Source organism: Mya arenaria, chromosome 13 (assembly GCF_026914265.1).
Source record: "Mya arenaria isolate MELC-2E11 chromosome 13, ASM2691426v1".
Taxonomy (NCBI): Eukaryota; Metazoa; Mollusca; class Bivalvia; order Myida; family Myidae; genus Mya; species Mya arenaria.
Window position 1 is genome coordinate 35,987,028 of NC_069134.1, and position 23,058 is coordinate 36,010,085.

At 34.2% G+C, this 23,058-nt stretch overlaps 1 protein-coding gene across 1 annotated transcript; it reads left to right on the top strand.

The window, feature by feature from the left end:
• Window positions 1–7,463: 7,463 nt before the first annotated feature.
• On the top strand, window positions 7,464–15,024 carry LOC128212785 (uncharacterized). Its single transcript, XM_052918094.1, has 4 exons — window positions 7,464–7,609; window positions 12,082–12,258; window positions 12,735–12,842; window positions 13,012–15,024. Exons 1-4 carry the CDS (start codon window positions 7,476–7,478, stop codon window positions 13,148–13,150), a joined length of 558 nt encoding a protein of 185 aa, XP_052774054.1. The 5' UTR covers window positions 7,464–7,475; the 3' UTR covers window positions 13,151–15,024.
• Window positions 15,025–23,058: the final 8,034 nt, after the last annotated feature.

Below are 23,058 nucleotides of genomic sequence, written 5' to 3' on the forward strand. Positions count from 1 at the left end.
GTTTCATTTGACGCTTTGTTTACCGAATTTAATCAAAGAATTAAAACCTGTTGTTTTATTGAAGATTTATTGAAGTTGCTTTTGCAATTAAATCGTAAAATATGAATATAACCTTTTACAATCTATTTCAAGCATCCAATACTTAGCTTAATACAGTTTTAATATGTGCTGTCACCTCCCCACCCACTCCCCTGTTTTGACAAACCTGTTTAGAAGTTTAGGGATTAGAGAAATCCCATTTTGAACGTCTATTATTTTATACTATACATGTACCATGTTAGTATTTTTCCTATTTTGCAAAAACAACGTCCCCTATAAAAGAGCCGCGCCACCATTTAAGTGGAAAAAACACTGATGTAGTTATATGGAAAACCTAGACCAGGATTCCTAAGTCAAAATATAAAGACCATAATTTGCATTATAAGCAAAAAGGAGTTATTTTAACTGACTTATTAACTAGGTTGGTTGGTTGAGTATCGTTGTGAAAAGTCTCAATGCAATACATTACGTAGTTGCTGAGATATTAGTCTTATTATGTTTGCTTACATGCAAAACCTTAACAAGAATTCATAAGTTGGAAAATAAAGGGCAATAATGTTCATTATATTCAAGATTGAGTAATGTCAGGTAATAAATTAAGAAGGTTATATCCGACCCTCGGGCACGCTGCGTGATCGGTAACTCAGCAAGCCTCGTTAACGGCTTACGCGCGTGCCCTACGGTCGGATTTTTCTATCCGTACCTGAAACACATGATAGATAATTATATGCTACGTCTGCTGACGCTCGACACTCAGAGAAATGCTCTTAAGTTTGAAGCATTTGAGGTTCCCGGATATTGCTCATGCAAAATTATATTTAAATAGTTGCGTAACGACGATATAATAAATGAAATTCGTGGAATGGTTGAATAAAATTAGACATTGAAAGTTAAGTTAAACATGCTTGTATTCAGATGTAAGTGTCTTATGTATTTGAAGCACTCTATATATTTTAAAGTTTTGAATTGTAGCAAGAAATAAAAAACAAAGGTAAACCGACATATCGAGCCAATGAAAATGAGAGAAAAAGTAGAGTTTTCCGCTTCATGTCATACAAAAAAGTATATAATGATAATAACCTTGTTGATAAATATTGCTCACAATAATAACGATTGAACTAAAACAAACTAAATATATACGTTCAATAGTTTTATGGAAGAAAATAATAAAAACGTCGAGGAAAATGGCATCGTCTGATGTTTAACATGTGACGAGATTAACTCATTTTGTACAATTGTGTCATGTTTAACCGTTTATTTTAAGTTTTTGAGTTGAAAACGAATATCACTAGTTTATTAAAAAACTACTTAGTCAAGTTCCCTTTTCCCATTATAAGTACTAGGTAACGTAATCATTAATAAATTATTTATGTGAAAAACTACAGAAACAAGCTTAGTAGCAGAATGTTTAAACATAAAACAAATCATGGTTGGTCGGTGAAAATGACTTTACCGGGGATTACACGGGTTTTGGAGATCTTTACCTTAATTTCAACACCTTTTATCGTACCAATAAATAGTGTGTGTATACCACGTGATAATATTACGCCATATTTTCTTGCTAATTAAAAACGAAATGGCGGCGTCTATATGGCGGTAAATTTTAGAAGAAGATTGTTTAATTTCCAATACAATCGCGTTGTCAAGTAATGGTATGATGACATCCAATGAGTGGTGTGCTATAGTTGGAAGATATTAACTTAAATCTTATGAGGCTGCGAGTGCAGTATACGAAACGTTTGATCATCGCCTTTTTTTAAAATGTTGAACAATCGTTAAACATGTGTTTGAAATCACTAGCGGATCCAATGGTCGAATCCGGTACCCCCTCCCTTCTAAAATCGTCTACTTTTTATTTCAGAGAAAAGTAATAAGATACGCTTTAAATGCACCATTTCAGCCTAGCAAGTGTTAACAAAAATTTGGGTGAGAAGCCCCCAACCACCTGTAGACATTTTTAACTATTTAAATTTCGGTTGTGAGCGAGGGGCGAATGTCAAAATGTTGTGCCACTTTGTTACGCCCCCTCAATTCCTTAAGCCGCCCCTGGAAGTGTCAAACGGCTGTTGCTATTATTTTTCCAGTTTGCTGGTTTACTGTAGAATTAGATTTGTATGTAAGTTAAAAACAAATACCAAGAAGAAAATCAATCGAGCTTTAAACTAAACTAGTGTATATTACAAAATAAGATAATTATTGAATAATACTAAACGCTTTTAACATCGTTAATGTATTATTTCATTTAAAGGTAAGATTTAAATATAGATTCTGAAACAATGTAAAAAAAACATTGCACAACGTGTTTTGAAAGGGCAAAAACTATAAATGAAAAGTACATTCAAAATATGGTAACGCGTACAAATATTTTGAGTGGGAGGAGCTTGAAAGGCCCTCTATAATTCATTAAGATTAAGCTTAGTTTTTTATACATGCCGATGAATTCTAATCTTGCTTAGGTCGCATTGAGCTCGACAAAACAAACAAAATAGCTACTTAAACTTCAATACGACCCACGTAGACTGTAACAGGTTGTATTAAATCAAAGCAAAAACATATTTGCTATAAAGCACTTATCGAAGCCTTTTTGCAATCAATTAAACAGGGTTTTTTTGTTATCAATAAGAAGACTATCTTTAACCGAATAGCGTAAAGAAATGCAATTTAAAGGCTTTAAATACGTTGTACACAAAGATATATCTGATTTTTTTTTTCAAAGGCTGTAATTGTCTTTTTGCATCTTTATCATCATTCGAAGCCCAGATAACCCAAAAACGTCGATCTTATCCAACCAGGAAGCGTGCGGAAAAAACCGTAGATCATAGTCATCCGCCACCTCAAATGAAGTGCAACGTACGGAATCCAAATAAAAATCCTACTGTTTTTTCCTCCGTCCCCATATGCGTGATCATCCGTGACGTTACCAACGAAAAACATGGTTCAATGTAACCTTACATGATAAAGGTATATAATTTACCTTTAAATACTTATGAGAAAAACTACACAAACAAGCTCGGTAGCAAAAAGTTAAAACATAAACCCGGTAAGATTATGTAAACTAAGGACTACCGTTCTCAGTCTCTGTAAAACTGGAAATTATGACAACATTAAATGTAAGTGCTTGGCGACTTTTTACAGTTTCCACACGGCACCTACAAAACTGCTGTAAAGATCCATACACATGTGAAAAACTACAGAAACAAGCTCGGTAGTAAAACGTTTAAACATAAGCCCGGTTAGATTATGTAAACTAGTATTTCAAGTATGAGAAGGTGCCCCTTAACAAACGTTTTTTTTCTTCCGTGTTTCAAATAACAACGGGGAATTACTTATTGGAATGACAAAAGAAAGAAAAGTTAACATCAGTACATTAAACTATGACCATGAGCTATTATTTCCAATTGAACTGCGTAAAAACACAACGTTTATTGCAAGTAGAGGGGTGTAATTTCGCGGCCTATGAAAGTTACTGCTGACAAAAACACAGCCAATATGTTAAAATAACCGCTAGATTTAACATTTACATCAACTTATTGGCAAATATTTAAAGCCAACTACATTACAATATCATCTGGTTGTATTCCTCCACTTATGGGAGAAGGGGATGGGGAGGAGCATATAGAATTGTGAACCCGGAACATTGGAACGCTGCGTTACTTTCACGAAGCAATACGTTAACCAAAGTCTGTAACATCAGTGTAATTGGGAAAAAACAAATAATATTTCATCGAATAACATAAACAAATATAATTTATTTATGATAATTAATGATATTCCTCAATAACAGTCTCCATTAACATTTAAATGTGTCAAATTAAGCTTATCATTCAAATCATCCTTTTACGTAAATTAACATAAATGGACGCTTAAAAGAAGAACGAATTATTAATTAAATGTGTCCTAAGTTAGTATGTGACACATTTGAATTTGTGCATAACTCCAAAAACTTCAAAACACACAGCCAACTACGATTGGGTGACATTATCATGGGATACGGCACAGAGTTAAACTGTGAGTATTTAAGAATATTAGGAGAGACAGACCAAAACCAGAACCGACATAAACAACAGTCGAAAGCAATCTCAGGGTTTACGCCACTGGAAGTGGGAGTGACAGATTGCCAGAGGAAACTCACAATACTTATACAGACCACTGACCAACTAAGGCCGTGTAGAATTCAAACGTACATGGGGAGGGGGGATAAAGTTGTACTAAAGCTGTTTATCCGTATAAATTTACATTCTTTAAAATTAAAAAATGAGCTGTTTTCGCTTTATCGATAATAAAAGATTTTATTTTAATATTCAATATACTTGTCTAGCGGCTGTTCCAAGATTTGATAGAAGGTGTCGAAAGTTGAGAGAACTTGGGACATGCCCTCGTCCCTGTCTCCATAAGCTAACAATACACATGCAAATTTAAATTACGTTTGGCACCTCTAACCTGGGAAATAGCCTTAGCTGGATGTATGTTGTTTATCCGTCGTGTTACGCTTTAGACGATTCCTCATTTAGATCACTTTTTTTCAATTAAACTTAACATGGATAATTTTAGAGTAATTGTAATCTCTGTTTGCCAAGACAATGAAATAAAACTTCATGACAAAAACCAGTGGCAAACTTTTGAAATACAAAAATATGTCTTGCGTGACCATCTGCCACAAATATTCTAGCCTTCAAACTACGGTTGCACGGCCAACATTTTCACTAATATATGGTAACTTCTGAAATTTGGATGACCCTTTATAAAACTTGTTCGAGCCGTTGCTCTCGCCATGAATATGGCTTTCAGTGCTTTTTTAAATGTTCAATGATCATTTAGGTAAGACTCTGGATAGTGTTAGGACCTAGCTCTTGTGGTTGAACGACGTTATATATTGGTACGTTCGACGAAACAAAGTAGTACTTTGCCCTGGATAACTTGGTCAATGTGTTCCCAGTGAGTTCCTTATCACAAAATAGGGTTTAATTGGTGCCACAACCAAAGTGCTTATGTACTCGATAACTCCCTTTTTGGTTGAACTAGTTGAGGTGATCTACTCGAGACTGCCCACAGAGGCACTGGTAGCGAAACCTCTCAATGACATTTGAATTTCATGTATTGCGACTAGTGCGTGCCAAAAAATCATTTCACCGAAAAAACAGGTCACATCGATGTTTACAAGTTAAAACAAACAACAAATGACGAGATGCCGAGCCAGTCGAAAGCGTCTTTGGCACAGACATAATGCTCTTTCATACATGCAATTGCAATACAGAATAACATTGAGTTGAACAATACATTAAACGCTCTACACTACGCCTCAGCATGGTGGGTCTTCATGGCAAGTTTTATTTGCCAAATCCTATACTGCATGGTAAGGACGACCTATATGTGAGGTACAGACCTGGGTCTTGTTGCGACACGCCATCTCTTCATGCATTGTCAAGATACAGACCGGACAAAAATCCTTTCAACCTTTGACCTTTAGCGTAGACGTTTGTCTTTGACGTGCAGCCCGGACAAGTATCATGTCATTCTTTGACCTTTAACCTTGACCTTGGCCTTTGAGATACAGACCTGGGTCGTGTGTGCGCCACAACACCTCACCATAGTGCCTTATCGTGACAAGTTTATTTGAAACTCCTATAAAACATGAACAAGGTACAGCCCGGACAAGGATCATTTCAACTTTTGCCTTCTAACCTTGACCTTGAATTTGAGGTACAGACCTGGGTCTTGTGCTTAATGGTAAATCTTTATGGCAAGTTCTTTGAAAAAAACTATCATTAATGGTCAAGATACAGCCCAGAATAGGATCATTTCAACCTTTTACCTCTAAGTTGGACCTTTATCGTTGAGGTACAGACCTGAGTCATTTGCGGTTTGTGGTGTGGCATGTTTGGATTATCCTTTAGTGCATGATCAAGATACAGGCCAGACATTTTCAGTCCGAACGAACGGACGCCCGCACGCATGCACTCACGAAGAACCGCCTTAGTAACAGGTATACTTCGCTCATCACAAGCGGACTCTTTAAAAAGTACACTAATCGAAAGTATGATTATTTAAACGTTACAAACGCTGGATAGGAGAGACACAGACAAACGCTTTACCATCGTGTTTAATTTTCATAAAACATTTTTTCTCTTCAAATTTTCGTTTTTAGTTATTTCTGTTTTTTATAAGGAAGAAAACAGTTTCAATTGTTTTTTTTTTTTCTTTAGATAAATGTGAAACCCGAAAGTGGACAAAAGGCCTTTAGGGCGAATCGTACGCGAAGTTCTTCAATCTATGGGTAGTTTAAATCCGAGTCTGTGAAATGCCTCTGTATATACTCTGTATATACTCAAATGCTAAAACGCCCCCCAAACTCGACTGAAAATGACCCGAAACGAATTTATGTCCAGATTTGGTGAAATGTCCCAAATTAGCTGACAGCTTAGAGCAAATCCAAATTGACTAGCGCGCCTGGAATGTCGGGGCTTTGCTAATTTCTTGAACAACAGTTCATACTTTTTGGCATATAAATAGCAATGGTTTTTAGTGAAATAATAATAATTCAATAAAAAGTAACATACACGAAGTAATTATTCATGGAAAACAATTAAGTGTTTACGGCTTCTTACTCATATTTATGTCATATTTAGACCTTAGAGATTTAGAAAAGTAGGCTTTAAGACCTCAATATATCATCATTCTCTGAAAACTATTCGACATTTGTTCCAGTGGAAAAGTTTAGTACTATTGTATGGCCCTTTGAAAATAGGCCGTCGTACATTTTTTAGGAAAACCGCATATATACAAATTGAATATGTATCAGTATATTTCGTTTACATAAATATCTCTATTTTTAAATATTCTGATATTTGTATATTTGTCAATATACAATATTTTGCTTGAATGATAATTAAATTTAATAAACATAGTTTTGCATAATTACTTTAGTCTCGGACAATCTCTCCCGCCTAGTTTGTTTTTAGAAAAGAATCCCCTTTCCTTGTCGTGAATTTCACTGTGTATTGTTTTGTACAACAATAGTGGAGTATGCTTAAATGTATTTGATTTATAATCGATGGTCATTGGCCAACAAATAATTACACCCAAAAAAGGGGACAGTATAACATATTTAACGTTTGATAGGACATAAAAGGACTCCCCTCATTTCGGGCTCTTTTATTTTCTGATGTTAAAGGAATATGAAGACATAATGATGAAACATAACAACGTAAAAGCTGTTTCGATTACATAACTATGTTGAACGTGCTATTGGCTCAGTAGGCTGTTTTAAAAATGATAAAAACAAAAATAAGATAAAGGTGTTAGCCAAACCGCTTCGAGATACATTCCGGTTTTTTATCTTTTTTCACTAACAGGATATTCCCCAAGTTTAAAAGGAACGCGAATAGCAGTTCAGTCTTCTAGCAGATAAAATGTCTATGAAAATGTTCACGACATGGATGATAATTTTTCCAGCCTTGCCTGTGGCGCAGTTTTGTTTTGAGTTACTAAAGGTTAAAAATATTGAAGCTATTAGTGTTAGAGAGTCTGAGACTGGAGGTGGCATTCGTGATAGAAGGGCTGTGGAACTTAAGTAAGTGGAATTGTTGTAAGTGTTTAACAAAATCTGTACAAATTTAAGGGTAATATATTCATAAGGCAGTCGGTCGGGAGAAAGTTGGGGCGAGGGCTTGAGGATGTTTTTTTCAAAATGTTACAACGAACGAAAAAAGAAGGAAAGAACCATGCTCTATAACTGAGAAATGTAATTTGTTCATCGCATAAGTATTTGAAACTTGTACTCAACAGTGTCTTTGATGTTATTTTTATTAGTGTGTATTAGTAATTCAGTGTGATGCGTATATTTATGATATTTAAGGCGTATTTATAATGAAAAGGAAACTTATAAATGTATCTCTCATATGCACACTATGTCAATGAACAGCATTACAGTTTTGACACGACTAATGGAAACTTGCATACAGTGCATATGTTATAAATATAAATACATACCTTTGTAAATGTTCTAAATATATATTAAAGCGTAAGGTTTCGTTAGATAAGGTCACATTAATGATGGCTTTACGAGAAAAATACAAGAAACATAAGGTGGTATCCGAAAAACAACCCACTCGAAAGGAATAGTACAATACGATCGTAATTTGAGGAATTCGGAATGTCTTTTCGTGCAATGAAGTCTTTTTACAGCCGTGTAGGCATATCTTTGTTGAAGACAGAACATGTTTCTTGCATTCAAGCGGGTAACAGAGAATTGCAGACAGTATCTAATAACGGCACAATAATCAGAATGGGCGTCATACCGGGCTCTAATTTTGAGGCTCGATATAAGATTTTGGACCCAAATTTGGTATCTGGGCGAAATTAAGTTATTATCATGTTCACTTAGCTTATTCTTCTCCCAACACAAATCGCGTTATCCTTTCAGTCCTACATGTTTATCTGCGAAAAGAAATAGGTCAAGAGCAATGTGAAACAAAGGGAGATTACATTAACGAAACGTAAGTAGAAAGGATAGAATTATTCAAAACCTTAAACAAAAAGGTCAATTACAACTATTTGTTAGATAGAAATTACCTGACACTTCAGCAAAATAAAGAAAGACTTTAAACACTTTTAAATTGTATTTTATTGTAAATAAAAGTTAATTGTTTGTAGTCACGTTTGGACCTCATTAGGACCCAAAATTTCAAAGTGCGTGCGTGCGCATTCACCACTAGACGAGACTCAAAATCGCCCCTAGGTTACACGATATTCTTATTCGTTCATGCCAGAAAAAAAATGTTTAATAGAAATACGTCAAAAACCTAATCTTCAAAACTATCTGATGTTTGTTTACAAAAGTTAAGCCTACTGTGTGTTATTTTGTAAAGCGTCAACTTTTAGCTCGTGAAACCTAGCTACATTTACCTATTCATGTACACACAGTCATTACGAAAAAGGAATACAAATTTAACCAGTATGAGGGGCAATGCTTTAGCATAAATGATGTTCAACCACAGGAACTGAATAGTAATAAGTCTTATTTATAATAAGAAGTATAAAAAAAATAAAAAAACTGCAAAATATATTTAATAACGTTGTCTTCGTACACTAATCAAAGATAATTCGTTTTAACGTTTATTATCATTTATTATTAAGTTTCCTCAAGTTAATGCAAACTTTGATAGGATTTACTTTTTACGTTTTTTCTTTATTCAGGATTGTTGGGATAAGAGTGAGGTTTGTGCACGTAAACTGGTTTAAACCCCCAGTAAATTTACATTGTACTGACCGTTCCAAGCCGGTACCTAACTATCCTTGATAAACATACCTAGTTCTTTTATATAGTATATAAATTATGCACTGTGCTGTTTGTTGTGTTTTGTGCTGTTGTTCAGTATTTCTTGTTTGTGATTTTTTTGTTTTTGTGTCTATGTTTTTGGCGTATACCCTTTGTCATTAAACGGGGTTTATGTTTAAACTTTTGCTTACTGAGCTTGTTTCTGTAGTTTTTCTCATAAGTTTTAATTTAGCTTACAAAACCTGGTGTTTTTATTCTGCTGACGGAGCTCAAAACATAGGCACACGCTGACGCTTAACGAAACTACAAAATGGCATTGTCTTACATGCATTAAATGATTGTAAATTGCAATAATATAAACAAGTCAAGTATACGATAATATCTCACCTCCTACATGAATGACGCTATCCGATTGGCCAAGAGCGGTAACGTGCACGACGTGTATAATCCATACCCCCCCCCCCCCCTGTAATATCCAGTATGTTTCATACCACCCCTGTAACGTTCATACTCCGCAAAAGACTTAACAAAATGGCAGCCGAAAAAATTTGTAACTTTTCTCTCGGCTTATCTTTTCACTGTAGGGGAGCTAACTCATGCACGTTTTTGAATATCCATTTTATTCAAGCAATCTGTTGTGTGTAACCGACTGTTTACATAAGTCAATGGTTACAAAATGGCGACTGAAAAACGGTTTACAAGCACATCAAGTGACGAATCTCTCGGAAAAGGTTAAAATTAAATTCAGAAGAGACGCTTCGATGTAACAAGAAATCTGCAAATGTGCTGAGAAGTTACCTTCAAGAAACTGTTAAAAAAATAAGTGTTAAAAACAGTTAACTGTTGGTGTTTTTCTTATTATTACATTTATTGACTGTGATACATCTTTCTTGTACAGTTATTATTTAATGTAAACTTACTGAGAAGATATAAATGCTGTCAAACAATGTTATTACTATATTTACATTGTTATTGCATTTATTCCAAATAAACTTGATTACATAAACGTTTTGTATTTCTTAAAATATAATTTTGAGACAATTATAATTCAAAAGTCACTGAATATTTTCATAACAAATACATTACTGATTTAATTTTAAAAGCGATCGGGATTTACATACTCCATTTCACCGAGTGAATGGTGATTTACTGTGCTTGAAATGAACGTTTTGCGTTAATGAATCAAAATATTTTGTGAATGTGTACTTCAGCAGAGGCTGAGGTTTGAACCAAACATTATTAATGCCAAGTTTGAAGTTACTAGAACCAAAATTCGCAAAGATATTGTTAAAAAACTGTCAAAACTGTTCGGATTTACAAACTCAGCCAGTATATCTTAATATAATCTTATCTTATTATTATACATAAATATATAATAATTCGCTCTCGCATGGTATGAAACCACTGGGGTGTATATCACATACCCCCCAGCTACTAACAGTGTAACTAATAATACTCGTAACATATACAATATAAAGTGTGATTTCTTTCTATAAGTGTGTGCATCCTTTCACTTGCCAATAAGCTACTTGCGATATTTCAATACAGGCAAAGAGTAAAACATGTACCAAAGAACTGCCTGTTTCTACCCAGAAAACGAATTCGATCTATGTCGGTTCTTCACTGTTAATTCGTCGTTGTTAATGATGTTATCTTAAATTTAAAATGCTGAAATTCTTTACGAATGGTACAACTTTTTCATCGAAAATAACCACATGATGACGCTAAAGCTACCCTTGCATCACTTTAGTTTATATGATAGTCTACGATGTAATCTTAACTTAAGTTTTCAGGTAGCAGATAAAACGCCTACGAAAAGCTTACGATCGATTTACGAAAATCGTAACAATTAAACTGCTTTCAGATATCGCCCCTTGTTCCAGCTCGCCATACCTATTCGGATAATTTACATGGTTTTGGTCAATATCCTGGTCCTTATCAAAATAATTTCGTATAAGCTTGGCGTTATAATAGTGCATGTTTCGGCAGGTACATGAACAATTCGTTTTAATATTAAAAATAACCGATAAAAATTGATGACTTTGGATTCAATCGCGATTATACGCTCGAAATTCGTTGCAAGAATACAAATTCTTGCTATGTATGAAAAACGTTTCACAAAGCATGCTCGTTGGTTAATTTATCTGTAACAGAACACAAAACACGCAAACTTTGCAATTTACGTAATGCTAAATCTCAATATAAGGGTTTCAATCAACAAGCCCTAGCCAAAGCATACACAACAAGAGCTGTCACAAAGACAGAGCGCTCAACGATTTCACAGCTTGTAACCAGAATTCCTAACTTGGATAATAAATGGCCATCATTTGTATTACATGCAAGATAATTAGCTGACAGGTTGGATATTTGGTAGCCCTAAAAAGGTATAAACTTAGCTGATATATTTTTAGCCGATAATAAAGGGCCATAATTTGGAATATTTACAAAATAATATGTTTGAACTCTTGAAGTTCCAATGCAATACATGCAGTATTTTACTTAAATGTGCTAACATGCAATTGTATTCAAGTTGTGACGCCGAGGTCCTAATCAATGTTGAGTAGTATAGTCCTCCGCATTATACGAACAGTCGAATTCAAAGGCATACATTCTGAAAGAAAGGGGTACCTTTGGAAGGAAGTATATACAAGAAATAAAATTCGCACCCTCATACTCATTTTAACTGCTCATTTACCACACAGTATTTACTAAAATTAATAATGTCACATGAGAATTGTTCCTGCATTGTATGTTACTATTTTTAGCACTCGAAGACAAAATAACTTGTACAGAAACATATTCCAAATACGACGGCAACTATGGATAGCCAGACGCAGGTGGAAGGCTAATCAACACGACATATTGCGGTCTGAATCAGCGGATATTGTGGACAAGGAGGTCCGGGATATAATACAGGGAGACGGCGATTCTTGTTGCCCAACGTGAGCATTACATTACGTTCAGTCATTATGCATTCAAACTTTGTACTCAAATTAAACACCCTTAAGTATGATGTAAGTCAAATCAGTCTACTAATGAAAGTATCACCATGTCATTTGATGAGTTGTATGGAGTTATTACTCACTAATATGTGATACACCGAAAATATTAGTATGCGTGTCTTCTACGTACTTCAATTGAAAATTATAGCAAGGAATAAATTGGTAAATATATAGGGTTTTTTTTAACAGAAGTCATGAGTAACATTCGCCATCATTTATTATGAAAAGATATTATATTTATATCAGTGAAGAAGTTGAATTAATTGCGATGCCATACCGAAGAAAAAAAAAACATTTGAGTTATAATTATACAATTATATATAATTATACAATTATATAGTCATTATGGTTCGTACACAGTTTTTTTCACCACCAAGGTCTTAAGCATAATCCGTCCAAATTATTGTTTTTTCCAGGATGTTTTACTTCCATAAAAACACGACGCTTCGAAATGTAGATGGCGTTATGAGACGTTTAATACATATGCCTCCTTACTATCAGTGGATACCACACGGAAAGTGCTTGTAAGTGAAACATATTTAAGGGTTTATATAAACGATTGTGTGTTCCTCGTGTATAAAAACTCTTTTCAACCAAAGACGCAGATTATTGAGTGATTTAAATCAGCCTATAGATGTTTACACATTTGATCTTATAGAATCCGTATATTATATATGAGAGTGTCTGTTTCAGGGGAGGTGGGAATTGTGGTGGAGTTTGCATTAGCGAACCTGTGATGCTGCATCTGCTGACGCTCGACTATCAAACAAATGACCTTTTGTTTGAAGCATTTGAGGTTCCCGGATATTGCTCATGCAAAAATATATCTTAGTGATTGGGTTACCATGTTAAATTTAGTTCGTAGATCAACGATATTTTACTAAGTTGATCTTACAGAAAACTTACATTTTTCATACACGAAAACTACAAAAGTAAGAAAGAAAATGGTATTATAAATATCTGCATGTGAATATATCTATTTATATAGTCTTTACAGTTTGGGTATTAACAATAATCGCTGTCAAAATTAGAAAATATTCATTGTTTAAACTTATATATTTTACAACGATTATGAAACAATTTGTTACAACTTTATATTAATCACTCTCATTGGCACGATTTCAAGCGAGAGTGTGGTCTTGTGTTGTAGGGGTAACCGCAGTTTTCGGAGGAAACCCACTTGTCCGGCTTGGTGACCACAAACCAAACTCATTTGCACTCAGGCCGGGAATCGAACCTGGGTCGCCTAAGTGAGAAGCGAGTGTGGTAACCACTGCACTAACCGGACAAACAAAATGCTCATTAAGTTGAAAATCTTTAACAAGATGCTGTACGAATTATGACCCAAATGACGTTAATTGTTGACAATTTAAATAAAACATAATACGAGATTTCAGTTCAAATGAACAATATCGCCATGTACGAAAGAAATCTTTTATTGTAAGATATCTCTATGAATGGCATTAGTGTTTACATGAAAATCATATAGAAAGCAAGACGTAGTTTAACCAATTCACCATGTTCTTAGTAGTTAAATTGCATGCCAACTTTGACAGACTTTTATGTATATCAATGCAAGCTTGTTCGCACGTACGGGCTAACCGGTCCCATTACCTCGAATGTTTATGTCCCTTAAAACAGGATCAAACTCAACACACTATTAGAGAATTGTGATGCTTTTAAAGGGAACATCGATAAGATAAATAAGAGAAACTTTTTTGGTTTTGGAAAATCATATTTAAGTACGTAATTTTGCTAAATTGAATAACATACTAGGTGAGTTACGCTTAAGAATTCTTGCAAATTTGGCGCCTGGTCTTTAACATAACCTGATTATAACGACAGTCTCCTTATACTCTGCCCAGTTATCACACATCCATCAGTTTCTTGTATTACATACAAATGTAAGCAATGAAAAACAAGAAGACAAAAAAGATAAAAATAAAGCAAAAGATCAAAACATGAGAAGTAAGCATACACATTTTTGAAGCCTGGCTAAGCTAAGGTATTTCCAAAAGCCCACAAAACTAAACCTTTTTAAAAACATATTAAGACACGCTAAATAATTCATGCCAAATTGAGGCCTAGTCTTTACCATAACCTGAATATAACGTTTCAGTTTCTTGCATTATAAACAAATGTAAGCGATTTAAAGCAAGAAGGCAAACAAGTGCAAAATGCAGCGATAGGAAAAAACATGAGAAGTAAGCATACACGTTTTTTGAAGCAGGGCTAAGGAATTTCCGAAAACCCCTACTACTTTTTTTTTAAAAATCGTAATAAGACAACAATTCATTAGTGTCAGTGTATTCAAGCTTTAATTAATATCGCATTGTTGACAAATAATTCATCTGACCCACTCAGTTCTTCAGAAGAAGACATGTTTTATATGTGGCATAATAATTGTACCTATGTATATGATGGTTCTGTCGGTGACTTTTTAGCAACGTTTGATAATAAGTCAGTAAACTTATATCAACATTATGGTATTTCTTTGTTAGAATATTTTTGTGTTGTTGATGTTGTTTTTGAAGCAGAAAGAAAGTCATATATATATACACCTTCGTCTTTTGTACATATTGCACTTTGCATATTGCATTACATTACATTTCCTTAGTGTGTTTTTTTGATAAACTATGAGATGGCCGAACTGAAATATAAGAAAACAGTGTTACTCATTGTTATGTAGTTATCAAAGGAATACTTAGCAATTCTATACCACGGCGACACTGGTCAGCAATTCATATATACGTGTATATATATATATATATATATATATATATATATATATATATATATATATATATATATATATATATATATATATATATATATATATACATAGGCTTCTTTGGGCAAAATATCCTAAAATTTAGAAATGGGTTTTGCTTCAAATACGCGTATCAATTGCCATTAGTACCATAATAGTGTACTAAGTCTCATGTAAGTATCTTGATTAACGGTTTCCTGAACAAAAGTGGTAACGAAGACGAAACAGGTCATCCATGTACAAATGTCTTGTACATCAGATTATTCAAAAATAAGACACCACAACTTTATATGTGTTTTTATACAGAACATCCTACTATATTCAGATCGTCCACAGTTTTCAAAAAATCCGTAATCAATGTAGGGCGCAATTCTTATATATTCAATGTCGTCGGCTACCTTGCGACCAGTACGTTTTAACTTATCTTTATAGCGTGGGCAATATTTTTAATAATTTGCCCGAGAACGTAATCAAGTCTCATTAAGTTTCGTTTATCAATTTATACTTTAAAAACCTGTATGTATTCTTCAAAAGAAGTCATAATGTTACTGCTATTTATGTTTGCTTGTTTCTTATGGATTCCAAATACAGTTTGCTCTATAAGTGGAATCCGGTGTACCGATCCTTGGCAACCGAAATACCGCCCAAAACGACCAGGAATCCGTCGTACCAGAATTGTGTGTATGTGTGTGTTTTTTTAGGGGTGACGCAAGTTGGCTTGATTTATAGATATGCGAAATTTGGGCATAATCAATGGATTAATTGTGGTAATAATATATGAAATATGATGTATGCACAAAATGATGTATGCACAAAATATAATAATCACGACAGAATACAGAAGGAATATTTTGAGCATATATATGTATGTATGGCTTCTGTCGCACTTATGCCAAGCTCCTGATACTTTCACAGTGATCATTACTTAATGTAGATCAAATGTATTTTGAACCAAACATTTCAGTATATATTCTAGTGTCAACATAATTTACTGTAGCATTTTTGCAATTACATTTTAGTAATTTATCTCACTTAAGCTGTGAGATGGACTTGTATTGGCATCGCTGGATGTATGTCAATTGTCTGTCGTTTGGCGCTTTAGACGACTTATCTTTCTCAATCACTAAGTAATTTTCATTTAAACTTTGACAAAAACCAGTGGCCAACTTTTAAAATTAATTTAACAGAAATATGGCTTTCGTTTTTGTTATTGTATGGAAACTTCTGAAACTTAGGTGACCTTTTATAAAATTTATTCAAGCCGTTGCTCTCGCCATCAACATAGCTGGGTAAGACTCTAGATAGTGTTATGACTTAGCTATTGAGGTTATAAATTGGAACGTTCGACAAAACAAAAACGCTGCTTGTGCTGGATTAATTGGCCAAGTGCAATTCCAAATTGGCTTCGGCATAGATCGTGAACTATTGAAATCAAAGGACTGAAGGTCCTGAGAGTTGCCAAGAGAAGTTTCTTGCAGATGCATTGCTAAATGAAGCTTATATGAGTAAACAAAAGTTTTGTAAATATTTGACGAAAGGTTCTAGATTTTTAGCAGACATGAGACATGTAATATTGTCATGGTTTGAAAGAACTATACACAGTTGTTCAGCACATGAAGATGATGTGACATATACAAGATCCAGGTCCCTACCTATAAGGTCAAGATCACACTTGGAGGGAGACAAACAGCTGTATACAATTGTCGGATGTAAAATCACTTGCAGTTACAAGTCTTGCATAAAACAGTTGAAATCAGTGTGACCTTGACGTTGATGAAGTGGTTATAGTGACAAAAAAAAATTGTGGACTTTTCTTTTATTTTTATCAAGAAAATAGATACATTGCACATTAAGTATGATTTGGTAAAAAATCAGAGGTAACAAAATAGTGAATATTTAACCTGTTTACTGGCCTAAATGGCACACAGTAGCTCAGGGGCCGTATTCATAAAGCTCCTAAGGAAAATCTTAAACTTAAGTGAACATTTCAGATGCGGATTTCCAATTTATTTTTAAGCAAACGTCAAAGAAACTTTTCATGCTTATGAAAAACATAGTTTTGCATATGAATGCAAAGTTTCATTGAAGTATTATGGGTAAAAAAGTGAGAAATCTGCAATGGAAATGTTCACTTAAGTTTAAGATTTTCCTTAGGAGCTTTATGAATATGGCTTGAGCCTGTACAAGACACTTAGTAACTAAAGTTTCATCTAGATCCAAACTGTTTGAAATTCAATCCATAGATTTTATTACCAAAGGTTGGGGAAGTGTTTTAAGTTGGAAGTAAATATAATAGTTTTCATGTGCACACTTGGCCTGGGAGTGAAGGGGTTATTTTTTCTAAGCCTTTGAAGATATGAGATGAAGAAACAAGAGGCACATCAGTGCCTGTGCTCCACTGGCCAAAAGGTTCAAGTAAAGACCACCTAACGAACATTTTCGTCAAGTTTCATAGAAATACAATCATCAATTTTTGAGGAGAAGTTATTTGAATTTTTTTTTTACTTTAATAGCTCTGGCTGCCATGTTGTGCAGTGGACCGAAATGATTTGGGCAATTTGAGTAAAGGAGCACCAAACAAACATTTCTGTCAAGTTTTATCGAAAAAAGGTCATCGGTTTCGACGACAAGTCGTATAAAGTGTTTTTTTATTTTTTAGCTCTGGCAGCCATGGTGTGCAGTGGACTGGAACCATTTAACAAATTTTGGTTAATGACCACCCAAGGAACATTTCTGTCAAGTTTCATCAAAATCTGATCATCGGTTAACATTTAATCTGAATAGATTATGAAGCAAATATCTAACCTGAACAAGAACTGACGAGATAGAATCGACTTGGTGTTTCACTTACACTTTTCGGCCATTTAAGTTACTAAAAATAGCTGTTTCATAAACTTTCAGAATGTCACTTAAACGAAAATTAATGTTCAGTCTATATATACTTTCCTATGTATAAATGTAAGGTTTTTTAATTGATCTTTTTGTGAGAACTTTATGCTTATATGTTTACTCATAAATTATTATTGTTTAAAAATTATTTAAAGATGCTATACGTGAAAAATTAAGACATTATTTTTTTTTCTATTAAAGGGAGGTAATTCAGTAGTAAAATGTAATCAAAGCTATTAAAGCATGGCATTTCTTTTCTAACCATGTTGATACTATTACAGTCTATTCAAGCAAGATGCCTTTTGTTTTTACATAGTACCCATAGGTTCTGAAAAACAAGGAGCACTATTCCCAACAGAAGGATGTCACTCCCTATCACTGCATGAGCATCATAATAAAGAAATGTTTACTCAAACTGCAAGCTGCTCAATTGAAATAGGTATTTACCTCAAGCATACAGTTTTATAATGTGGCAAAATAGTCGGACTACTAGATTGTCATTCGGACTAGTAAAATATGCCATTATGCTAGTCCAACTGGCTAGTAGGTTAAAATGTTTTTCGTGAAGACTGCGGACGAGAAGTCCTTAAAGGTTTTTCTATTTTTAACTCTCGCAGGTTGTGCAGCGGACCGGAACCATTTGGGCAATTTTGGTTAAAGGGCATCCCGATGAACATTTATGTAAAGTTTTATCAAAATCTGATAATCGGTTTCTGAGAAGATGTAGTTTAACGTTTTTTTTCTATTCTTAGCTCTGGTGCCCATGTTGTGCAGCAGACCAGAACTGTTTGGGCTATTTTGGTTAAGGACTACCCAAGTAGCATTTCTGTCAAGTTTCATTGCAATACGATCATCGGTTTCTGAGGAGAAGTCGTTTAAAGGTTTTTCTATTTTTACCTCTGGGGGCCATCTTGTGCAGTGGACCGAAACCATTGAAGCAAATTTGATAAAGGACCATCCAAGGAACATTTCTATTACGTTTCATCAAAATCTGATCATCGGTTTCTGAGAAGATGTTCTTTAAAGGTTTTTCTATTTTTTTTGCCCTGGCAGCCATGTTGTGCAGCGGACCGGAACCATTTGAGCAATTTTGGTTAAGGACCACCCAAGGAACAATTCTGTCAAGTTTCATCAAAATCTGCCTATCCGTTTCAGAGGAGATGTCGTTTAAAGATTTTGCTATTTTTAGCTGTGGCGGCCATATTGTGCAATGGACCAGAACCATTTGAGCAATTTTAATAAAGGACCACCCAAGGAACATTACTGTCAAGTTTCATCAAAATCTGCCTAACCGTTTCAGAGGAGATGTCGTTTAAAAATTTTGCTATTTTTAGCTCTGGCGGCCATATTGTGCAATGGACCGGAACCATTTGAGCAATTTTGGTAAAGGACCACCAAAGGAACATTCCTGTGAAGTTTTGTCAAAATCTGCTTATCAGTTTCAGAGGAGATGTCGTTTAAAGTAAAAGTTTACGCACGCACGCACGCACTCACGACGGACAATCTGTGACGACATAAGCTTGTACATACAAGATGGTGTAAAAGTAATACAAGTACAAGGTTTATGTTGTACATTATCAGTTTTGTAAAATAGTATGTCTCGTGTTTCACATAAAACACTGTTTGTAAAACAATTTGCTGCCTGTATGCAATATGGCCTATTAACATCTTGATTAACCTTAAATTTGACCTTTGACTTTGAAGGATGATCTTGGCTTTGATATGTTGCCATTAATTATGTGTACGAACACTAACCCGCGACACTATTAACCCATTATCTGATAAGACACATTTTGATGCATCCGAGAAATGTTAAAAATGGAGCATGTTCTTCTTAAGGAGCAAATGCTCACTTTTTTAAAAAGGTTTTCAAAACTGTTAGAAATTCAATTTTTCTTTTGCAAAGCATTTCAAAAATTTATAACCAAGTGTAGAAAATAATGTCATCATCCAAATATAGCATATCGGGTAATGGGTAAATGATGTACTATGAAAGCAGTTGTATTCCTGTTATATTAATTTAAGGTTAGCAAAAAAAAAATTGGCTTGAAAAATATCTAAGTTGAATGAAACAAAGATAAACAGACAACGATATGTACAGTATAGTAAAAGTTTAGTCATAACATAGAAAGAAATCATAGGCAACATAATAAGCAAATGACATATCAATAGTTTGTAAGATATGTGAAATGACATACACTCAGTCAAAGTTCTAACCGATCACTTCTTAAACTGGATTTTTTTTAAAACTATATTTCTGTCCTGTCTGAAAAATTAGTAATTGTCTCAGCTGATGTAAACTTGGCAAAACTCCTAATCGGTCACTTAGTAAAGTAACTTTCCTGAAAAATGCATAAAGTGTCAACAATATACATACAGTTCAGTATTCTATTTTCCCCATCTCGTGGCAATATTCTTAGAAAATTTCAGCTAAATCGAAGCTTAAACGGCAGAGAAAACACAGTTCATATGTGATTACTTCTAATCCAAAAGTCACAAGGAAAAGAAATTACAATGCAAATTCCATAGGGAATCACATTTTTCATTGATTTTGTATTTTTAAAATCTTTTGAAACAGTCTCTGTTTCACCTAGAAGGTAATGTTAAATTTGAACATTTTTTTTAACTTATTAAGCCATTGGTGACTGTGTATCAGTCTCACATGTCATGTAATATCATTTTAAAGTGACAAAGGGTGGTATTTTTATTTTTCTTCCTTTATACGCTATGTTAGATTTTGTGACTTTTATTATTGATAGTGTTGTCATTTGAGACACTGTATCTTTTTGATGAAGCGTAGTACGTGAACCAAGTTTTCACAGCATGTGTACGAGATAATGGTATTTTCATAAATCTAATTTGTAATGAAGCTTATTGTACAGGGAAGGGAATATTAGAAGATTACCTAGGTGACCGATTAGGAGTTTTGTTGAGTGTATTCAGCAAAACAACTCTTTAATACAACTACCTGTCTTAGATAGGTAGTGGTCAATTAGGGAAGGTGTCACCAAGAGCATGTAAAAAGAATGCAGACAGCTGTAGCTGGAATTTGGCAAAAGCAAATTCAATTTTTAAAGCCTGGTATAATAAAATGCGAGTATTCCTGTACTCCTTGTATTTAACTAAAGTATATTTAAAACTTAACTACTAGTAGACATGCATATATGGTATATGGATGCCTCCACTCAATTGGTGTGTGAAAATCAAGGTATAATGTGAAGGTCAAGGTCAGAATGATAGTGATACATGACACTTCACAATCCAAAAATGCGACCACAAGCCAAGTTTGGTGATCGTAGGCCATATAGTATAGGAGATATGCACTGACAAAGATTTAAAAGTAATTCTGCTGATGAATATTCAATCTTTCAAACACGAAAAAAAACCTATATCGTATGGTAAAAGTAATGACCAAAAACGTTATAGATGAAATCATTTTTAGTAAAAGAGGTAGATTTTTTCCTACAATATGTAATTGAACTAGAACTCTGACCAAGTGAGCTCTACCATTGTATGAAGTAAATATGAAATTCCATCCAGTAGTTTTCAAGTTATGCTCCAGACAAGTAAAAGTACCAAAGGACAATAGCTCCATAATTAGCAAATTAAGAGTTATGGTTCTTGTACACTGCACTTCATCTCATTGAGTTTTAACATTGTATGAAGTATTATGAAATTCCATCCAGTAGTTTCCAAGTTTTGCTCTGGACAAGAAAAAGTAACAAAGGGCAATAACTCTGTAATTAAGCAAATTACTGCACTTCCTATCATTGAACTTTACCATTGTATGATGTTTTATGAAATTCCATACAGTAGTTTTCAAGTTATGTTCCGGACAAGACAAAGTAACAAAGGTCAATAACTCCATAATTAGGTAAATTAGAGCTATGATTCTTGTACACTGCATTTCTTCCCATTGAGATTTACTATTGTATGAAGTTTTATCAAATTCCATTAACTCATTATCTCCTAGAGACACATTATTGCACAATTATTGTGGCTGATGTTTGAAGAAATTGTGAGAAATAGAGCATTTGCTCCTTAGGAGCAAATGCTCTATATCCCATAATGCCTTTAAAACCATTGAGATAAACCGATACTTCAAGCCTTCAAGATTATTTTTGGTTAGCTGAAAATATAAAAATGACGTCGGAATCTAAATATAGCATAGGGGATAATGTGTTAAGAAATACTGAAGTTATGGAAGAAAAACAAAAAACGAATGGACGGACAGACAAACAGGGTGATTACTATAGGGCTCCCACATTGATGTGTGGGGGTCCCTAATTACACCAAAATGAATAAAGTGTGATTACACCAAAATGAATAAAGTGTGAGGATTTTAATGCCTCATGATTCCCACCCCAGATTGTAAATTAGTTTACGAACCGTTGCGTGCTTTACAATTGGCCAATTAAAAAGTACACAAGAGGTTGATTGGCACATTGCTGCTCTTGTTTCATACTGGTACCTTTAAAGTAAAATTGTGAAACGCGGCTGGTGGTTCACATAATGATTGACAGTTGTGGGCAGGAACTATGAGAAATAAAATTCTCAAATTGAATTCAAATGACTTTTATAATAGGTAAAATACGCCACTTTCACATCAAATAATGCATCAATCTGTCACATCAATGACAGATAGGTAATGTCCTCTAACAGACAAAGATAGATTTTTGTGTGTTGTCAGAAGGACATGAAACTGATGAAAGTGGAACGCTGCATTCAATATATGCATCCTCACACTAAGTTTGGTAATCCTAGGTGATAACTAGATCCTCGTTCGATTTAGTGAAGATTCCATCCTGTTCTGTGACTAAGCTTGATTCCACACCACCCAGGTCAAGAGCTAGCAAGTTTGGTAATTCTTGGTGATGGAATGATATAACAGGCAACACTATGAATGCTCCAGTGTATGAAAAGTAAACATCTCTAAACTATAAACTATGAACATGATTTTTCACTCATTAAAGGTGACCACAGACTGTCATGCTCCAGTGTATGAAAAGTAAACATCTCTAAACTATAAACTTTGAACATGATTTTTCACTCATTAAAGGTGACCACAGACTGTCCTTTGG

What these genes read in the sequence shown, in the direction of transcription:
- LOC128212785 (XM_052918094.1), top strand. Translation starts at nt 7,476, where the DNA reads ATGATAATTTTTCCAGCCTTGCCTGTGGCGCAGTTTTGTTTTGAGTTA. An exon ending in AGAAGGGCTGTGGAACTTAA is followed by an intron (nt 7,610 to 12,081) that starts GTAAGTGGAATT and finishes TACTATTTTTAG; the next exon opens with CACTCGAAGACAAAATAACT. An exon ending in GGCGATTCTTGTTGCCCAAC is followed by an intron (nt 12,259 to 12,734) that starts GTGAGCATTACA and finishes TGTTTTTTCCAG; the next exon opens with GATGTTTTACTTCCATAAAA.